Source organism: Olea europaea, chromosome 4, assembly GCF_002742605.1.
Source record: "Olea europaea var. sylvestris chromosome 4, O_europaea_v1, whole genome shotgun sequence".
In the NCBI taxonomy this organism is placed as follows: Eukaryota; Viridiplantae; Streptophyta; class Magnoliopsida; order Lamiales; family Oleaceae; genus Olea; species Olea europaea.
The window spans coordinates 6,240,593-6,248,684 of NC_036240.1; the positions used below are offsets into that span (position 1 = coordinate 6,240,593).

Below are 8,092 nucleotides of genomic sequence, written 5' to 3' on the forward strand. Positions count from 1 at the left end.
GTTTGATGCCAATTTTTTATCCATGGAATTGATTTTGCTATAAGCATTTTTCTTGTTTTCCTTGAATTTCAATTCTCGCCAAAGTAGTTGGAATGATTTTCTAGTCTTTTTTTTTTTTTGCAATTAAAACAAATTTTAGGAGCAATTGTAAAAGAGAATATCCCTTAAATTGACAATTTTCATATAAAATAAAGTCAAACGAACATAAAAAGATAGATGATTTTTGGATATTTTTTATTTTCTTGGCTTTTCTCGCAATGGAAACAAATTTCATCCTTAATATCAGTAAATTCTATCATTTTAATTGATAATTTTCATATAAAATGAAGTCAAACGAATACAAAAAAATACTTTTATTTCAACATTTTTCACATGAAAAATTATACCAATCAAACACAATAATTGACAATTCTCAATAAAAATAATTTTTAGGCAATTCAATTCCCTAAAATTTGTATTCTTTTCAGCTAAATTCAATTTTTACAATTAAACAAACCCTTACTTCAATTTACTCGATCTCGATTTTACCGAATTAGATATATGCTAGTAAATACCAAAGCTTATACGATAGATGATTAATGAAAAGATTGAAACATAGATCGGCGGAACGTTATCCAATCATATTTTCGTCGGTGCTTTTATCTTTCCTCTGCCACCCCTCCAAATTAATTATTGGCTTAACCGTACATTATTTTTTTCGCCGAATTTCCTATTTTGTCCCTCTCTTTTCTAACCTTTTGACTTGTCACTGTTTCACGGGACTATAGTCCAAAATCACGCTTCCAAATTGCTGTTTTGACATAATTACCCTTCGATAATATAAAGTGTGATCATTAATATCCATGTTGACTAACAATGATTCTTTTTACTGGAAAAATTAGACAGATTTTGATATAGTAATTTACTATTCAATCTAAATCTTTTGATTCTCATGCTTAAAAATAGATTGATGGTGGGATTATGAAAAAAACGAGCTTTCTGAAATAAGAAATGAAGCTTCCCAACGTGCGTTAAAACACAAAGAGTAAATAATTCAATTATGAGAAAATAAAGTATTTAACATTCACTATCTGATTTTATCATTTATGGTCTCACGATATTTTTTAAAATAAATATATTTTATAGGTTCTGTGATTAATAGTTGAATAATTTATTTTAAATTAATTCTTTTGTGTACTTGAATTTTCTTTTAAATTTAATCAAATAGGTGAATTGAAAATTCAGCTAGAAGAATATTTTTGTTTTGTTTATCCAGATGAATGGTATGTAAAAGAAAAGGAATTCCACTATATTTACACTGGTGTACAATCACCTCATATGAGGGAGCTCACAATCAATACAAATGGAATTACTGAAAGAGAAACGCGCACTGCACGTGCATATGATCATGTACAAGTTGTGGCAAGAGAATCGGTACTTGGTAGAATGAGCATATATTTAGTTTTACTTGGTCACACGGGGTGTTAAAGTGAATTGAGTCGAGCTAAATTGTTCGACTCGGCCATCGTTGGTTGGGCACTCAACCCTATCATGCGATTCGACCCGCGCTCACGACATTTTATCTCAATTTAGGTGGGCCTCTTATTTTGTCGTTCAATGTACGTTAAATACATCCCACTTCATTGATAATGAATTAGTTATTTAACTTATATTTAAATCGACGATGATCATTATTAATGACTAATAACATTATTCTCGAAAAACTAAAATAAAATATTGTTAAGTATATTTAGCATCATTTTAGTGGAGATTAAAATCAAAAATTTCATAAATTTTAATAAAAATTGACGAAATATATGATTTTTTTGTTTGAATTCCCAAAAAATGTGTGGTTAAAATTAGTTATTGACTTTAATATAGACTTTAGTTTCTTAGTGGCATTTTAGTCAATTTCAATGCACCAACCCCCAAGTGCAGTTTCGTCCTTTAAAAATTTAGCTAAAAAACACAAAATAGGAGCGATACCCGACTCCTCATAAACCCCCACGCCACTGTTTATATCTGTAACCTGTATCCGTCTTTCTCTCTCTTCAACCATGGTCAGTTGTCACCCAACACCACCACTCCATCTCCCAAATACATAAGACATAATACAGTAGAAATAAAATAAAAGGTCGTAGGTGCATGAGTTAAACACCAACCACTATTGAATACTATCTCTATCTCTCTCCATATTCTCACCACCTTCCCTTTGTAATCCACCACCCCGCGTCCACCCACCCCGCCGCCTAACTTTGATTTTTCCTCCTTGGTTTCACAACCCACAAACTAGTGGGTTTTACCCTCTATTTGTCCTGTTTATTTCAGGTATCAACTCCCACTCTTTATAATGCCTCTTGTAACATTTTGTTGTCTTTCTTTGTAAACGGATGTTGTAAACTGGGTTTTGTCTCTATAGGTTGACTTGTATACTAGTAAAACTTACAAAAAGCTTTATGGGCTTTGAGCATTTGTGCTTGATGATGACAAATCTTCGTATTACATGTGGGTTTTGTCTTGATTTTCCTTTGTGGTTTGTTGTACAAGTGTGTGTTATTCAATTTTGTTAGTTTCTTGGTTGGCTTTTCACGTTCTTGACTCCATGAAAGGTGGTAGGTTGGTGGGGTTGACTTGGAATTCTAAGAGAGAAACTGCCAATCTTCAAAAGGAATTATTTGGGTATTTGTGTTGATTTCTTGAAATTCTATTTGTGGTTATGTTAACGTGTGTTTTGATTAACTTTATAGTTAGAAATAGCTATAGATTGTCATTCTACGACCTTATGGTTTTGTGGGTAATGCCAGTAGGAGTTCAAGGTTTTTTTACTTGAATGAAATATGCCAGTGGGAAAAGATGGCTAATTCTTGATTTGTCGAAGTTCGACTGATCTATTTTGGCTTCTGTATCAGTACAACTTTGTGTCTGATTTTGAAGGTGCAGAATTTGTAATTAAGGAACATGCCATTGCCATCTTAGACTTTGTTAACTGAGTGGGAGATTGCAAAATTTCATAAGAAATGTGTTCCCTGAGTGGTGTAAAGACATTCATGTAGCTGATCTCAACCTTATTGTGAACGAGACTTAAGTTTGTTAATTGTCGTGATGACTTAGCAGTTCTGACAATGCAATTATTTGGATGTCTGCTACTATTCTTTTCACAATGATTATATTTTGTAATGAACTTTCAGATAGAACACAGAGATATTCTTTAACTAAAATAAAAAAACAAAATTGACCATGTGAATCTAATTTGGCTATCTGCTGAAATTTTACCGGGGAACTTATAATTATTTTGCTTTTTAATTCTCTTGCTATTTTCTGTTTTCAAATGTCAGCATTCTTTGGAAGTTGTTTTGGGTTCTATCTTCTGCCATCAAATATGACACTCAATATGTTGCATAAAATGCTTTTTATTTAAGCCTCTGTTTGAGCCTCATTATCAAAAAATTCATTTTCAACCACATGGTCTCCCAATAAAATAATTTTACACATAAACACAAAATATTTCCCTACTTTTTAACCGCATGTTCTCCAAAAAATTACTATTATGAAATTTATCCTGCCCAAAAAAATGAAGTTCAATGACACGCTAAAATGTACATGTCTTGTAACCCTTCATCATACGCGATCTTTTTGGTGCTTTACTTGAGTCAAGTAAGTATCGTTTCAGATCCTTTATGGGTGAGTGTATGAAGTCGTAGATATCTTAATATTCTGCCTGCCTATTAGGAATACTGAAACAGCCATGGTGAGCATTCGAAGGCGCAAGCTCTTAGGACTCTGTTCAGGTATGAATAGTTTAATTAATATATGGTCGATGTTAAATCCTTTTATAAAGTAAGTATGCATTTAACTATCTATTATTTTGTACTGGCCTTCATGGAGCACTATGTGTTATTAATAATGGTCGTCTGTTTTTCTTCTTCTGTATTTAATGGCCAATTATGAGTCTCTCTCCGTGAATGAAGATATTGATACATATGCATTATTACACAGGGCTAAATTCTTCAGTTGCTCCAATTTCCAAGTATGAGCAAGGACAACATACTGAAAATCGTGTAGATAACACAAAACCGGTCAGTGTTCACCCCATGGTTTTAGATGATATTGACCCACTAAAAGAGGTACTCATGGATACTGAAGTATTATTTCTTCATAGGCATAAAATCTATCTTTAAATTTGAACTGTCACAGATATGGTTTCTCATGTGAGCAAGTCATTTCATAACCATTGGTGATTGTTTTGTAACCAATTTAATATTGGGATTTTAGGTTTTCTAAGTTCTGAAGTCTCAGTGGTAGGAATGGATCTATTCTTAACTATATTGAAACATTTTTTGCTATCATTTCCGTTTGTTATGGAAAGATCCTTCCATATCTTGGAAGTGCTCAGTGGGTTATGAATATCTCAGTCTGTACGGGGATATTTAAAGAATGACAGGGACCTGATTTCCTTTCCCGTTCAAAGATACCATATAAAAAACAAGCATTCCTATTTGTTTCATCTCTCACGCATCAATACTTCGTTTTTATAATCAATCAGTATAATCAGTGAAAAGGATGGTTGAATTTATTGTTCTCTTGATAATATAATTTTAGTGAATTAATTTTCTTTCCCTGTATGTACAATTTCACTGGGATGTTGTTTTGTGTGTGTGTGTGTGTGTGTGTGTGGGGTTGTTTAGGATGGTTTAATAGAGTTTGGAGACTGCAATAGTCTTCCTAATATGCTATTGTTTTTCATAATTTTCGCTTCCTTTCATTTTTGTAATCAATTTATAACATTACTTGGAGCTTGAAATTAGAAGATACATGTACGAGTTATTGTCTATTCTCTGCCAGTAAATATGTGCATGCTCGTGCCCAGTGTTTTTCTCTGGTACATTATTTACTATTTTAGTTCTTTATTGTCTTCATGCTTTATTTTAAGCACTATATGTTTTCCACACATACTTTATTAAATTAGACTTCCTTTTCGGTCTTTACCATCTGCTAGAGAACTTCCGTGGAAATTGGGCCTGGTTCATCAAATGTTCCAACTTCCAGTCCCCTAAAAGAGCATCATATTCATCAATTCCCAGGTCTGTTCTTATTCATGTTTTCTTATACACCTGTTCTGGTCTTGCTGAATGATGATATATTGAATGTATGATGGATCAAAAAGTTATTTGAATAACACCACATGCGCAACGCATATGCACCCTTGTTCTGCTATGCAATCTGTACCTCCTTATTTTGATGGTACCTTTTGACTACGTGTTTCATTTATTATCCATTAAGAGCCTGATCAGATTTCAAAAAATGCTTTTAAAAGAAGCATAGATAAGAGGAAAATAATGGTTACAAAGTCATGAGTAAGTGTTGGAGAAAGATGTGCTGTTGTGTTTGACATTAAATTTTTCTGGTTTTAGTAATTAGCAAAAATTATTGTGGAGTAGTCCAGAAGGAAGTTTAAATCCCCACTTTGGATCTTCGAACCGCAAAATATACAAAATTTCCCCGTAAACTAGTGGCTGCTTTAATGATGTCAGAGAGCTTGTTACCTGGTGGTGATGGTGGTTATTGGTTGCTGAGGACCAGGACTGAGATTGTGATAGTTCGGGGTTTGCTCAAGTTCGAACTAGAGAAGTGTGAAGTAGAGAATATAGAAGGGAGAGGCAGCAGTGTTGTCAATAATTTGCACATGGCCTAATTTCCTTTATAGCATTTACCATTTGTAGACCAGAATGATGGTTATTTTGCGCAAGAAAGCGGGCGATTGGGGTAGGGGTCTCTCCAAGGGGAAGATAGCTTTCCCATCTTATAAAAATGGAGTAAAAATTTAATTATATTGATGACTCGGTAGGGGGAAAAAGCTGAAGTTATTAAGGTGTAGATTACACTCAGACTATAAATGTCGATTTTATCAAATGATCAGTCTGGTTGTCGAGTCCATGCTTATGTATTTTCTTATGTAGATTTACTCATTAGATTTTTTCTACAATACTTGTATGATATGTATTTGCAAGTTCTAGTAAAGATGCCTTTATTGTGTTTATGTTTATTTCTTTATTTTGGTCTTTGATCTTATCCATCCTCTTCTATTCCAGAGCTTAAACGCAGAAAGCGGCACAGAAGAAAGCACGTCGAAAACCAAGAACAATGTATTATGAGAGGTGTCTATTTCAAGAATATGAAATGGCAAGCTGCAATCAAAGTTGACAAGAAACAGATCCATTTGGGAACTGTAGGGTCTCAGGAAGAGGCAGCTAAGCTATATGACAGGTATTATTAGAGGATACTATTGATTCTAATGGAAACATTTTTTACTTTCTTGCAGTATATAAATCCAGCATCCTAACTTATATCCATCTGTCCCTATTATTTGTATGTAATTATTGTATGCAAGTATATTTTAATGACTGTTCGACTTTCATGGTCAAACCAATAATTCTTGGTGCACAAGTTCTTGTGCAAAATACAGCTCGGAAAGAGCATCCGTTCAAACAAGGCTCTATTTATGCAAAATACTGCCACACGATCTTGTTAGTTCTAACAGAAACAGAAACAGCATGCCCGACATTCTTAAAACTTTTACTTTTGGGAACTATCACGAGGTCTATAATACCAGTATGTGCAACTGTAATGAGAATTTTTCATGCTTTGTAAAAGATTTCTTACATCATAATTGAGTGGAAACGAGGTTCATTTGCAGGGCTGCATTCATGTGTGGAAGGGAGCCCAACTTTGAACTATCGGAGAACGAAAAGCAGCAACTTGGGAAATTTAACTGGGACGAATTTTTAGCTATTACGCGATCTGCAATAACTAGCAAAAGTAAGCCTTCCATAAAATCTTCTTTATTTCAATATATTTTCCTGTTTGATGGTTGTGATATTTGAATCTACAGAAAACCAGAGAAGAACAGGGCCAGTTTATCAAAGAAAACTCGAGACTAATGGTTGGGGTGGTGAGCAAGGACTCAATGGTTTCTCGGCCTCAGTAGACAACCCATTAGTCCCTTGATTTTCACCTTTCTTGCGACAGGCTGAGCAATTTTTGAAAATCATGTTTCTATATTCAGACTTGTAATTCTATTCAATTCTTGGTATATAAAAGTCCCTATTAAGGCAGCTGATGTGGAGTTTATAGATATATATATGTATTTGGTTAAATAAATGAATCAAATCATATGCATTGATAAAATCATCTTATTATATTTGCTTTACCTGTGTTATGCTTAGTTTGTTGGACATTGCAAATCAGAGTCAATTTTAACCACACATTTTATGGATCCACAATTTTTCAATGATACATTCTATTAACTTTTAATAAGATTTACTAAAAATTTTAAGTTTATCTAAAACATGAGGCATAATCTTTTTAGATTATATGCCTTTAGAAACGACTCATTTTTTACGAAATAAAAGTATTACAAATGAAAGTTGAGAAAAAAATCTTGTAAAATCTGTCTCTTAAGAGCTTGATCTACTTTATATAAGTAAAATGTAATAGAAAAAAATAATTTTTGTCAACAAAATCAAAGAATTGTTACAAAATTGTTATAGCCCCTGTTTGGCTCTCATTCTTCTCCTCTCTCTTATTTTTAATCACACAATTTTTCATAAAATAATATTATATGTAAATCAAAAAAATTTCATTCTTTTTCAATCACACATTTTTCAAAAAATATTATTCCAACCATTAAAATTTGACAAGAATGGAGGCCAAACCGGGGCATATTCTCGCTCTAGGTGTCATTTGTCTGAATTCTATCCATATATACCAAAAGAGAAAGTCCAGTACAAGTGATTAATTGGGCCTGAATAAATATTCGTCGATGGACTGTATAAATCTTGGGTCTGTTCACAGCCCATGAGCCTAATTGCAAATTCTTGTACAAATCCGTCGGCTCCGCCACTGTCATTACCGCCGTCTATGACCAGTTGGATCAAGTAATGGCTTCAGGTGACAAAAACCCAGATCTACTGATTTCTGCTTCTTCAACTTCATCGTCATCTGATCCTTGGAAAGAGCGCATTCTCGTTCCTACTCTACTTGCAGGTTTTTTTTTTTTTTTTTTTTTTCTTTTTTTTGAAACCCCATTTTTTTTGGTTGGGTTTTTTACTTTTTT

The 8,092-nt window shown here is 33.3% G+C and overlaps 1 protein-coding gene across 6 annotated transcripts; it reads left to right on the top strand.

Annotated features, from left to right (window-relative positions):
• Positions 1 to 1,991: 1,991 nt before the first annotated feature.
• On the top strand, positions 1,992 to 7,155 carry LOC111393409 (ethylene-responsive transcription factor-like protein At4g13040). 6 transcript variants are annotated; one of them, XM_023018932.1, is made up of 7 exons: positions 1,992 to 2,307; positions 3,709 to 3,767; positions 3,976 to 4,055; positions 4,976 to 5,060; positions 6,069 to 6,243; positions 6,674 to 6,795; positions 6,869 to 7,155. In XM_023018932.1, exons 2-7 carry the CDS (start codon positions 3,725 to 3,727, stop codon positions 6,982 to 6,984), a joined length of 621 nt encoding a protein of 206 aa, XP_022874700.1. In that variant the 5' UTR covers positions 1,992 to 2,307; positions 3,709 to 3,724; the 3' UTR covers positions 6,985 to 7,155. The 6 variants fall into 6 exon arrangements, with proteins under 6 accessions (XP_022874700.1, XP_022874698.1, XP_022874699.1 ...); XM_023018930.1 differs by having other exon boundaries at positions 1,993 to 2,307; positions 3,650 to 3,767; positions 3,976 to 4,103; positions 6,869 to 7,091; XM_023018931.1 differs by having other exon boundaries at positions 1,993 to 2,307; positions 3,976 to 4,103; positions 6,869 to 7,091.
• Positions 7,156 to 8,092: the final 937 nt, after the last annotated feature.

Coding starts and splice junctions, on each gene's coding strand:
- LOC111393409 (XM_023018927.1), top strand. CDS start 2,582: ATGAAAGGTGGTAGGTTGGTGGGGTTGACTTGGAATTCTAAGAGAGAA. Junction 3,768..3,975: donor GCTCTTAGGACTCTGTTCAG/GTATGAATAGTT, acceptor ATTATTACACAG/GGCTAAATTCTTCAGTTGCT. Junction 6,244..6,673: donor GCAGCTAAGCTATATGACAG/GTATTATTAGAG, acceptor GTTCATTTGCAG/GGCTGCATTCATGTGTGGAA.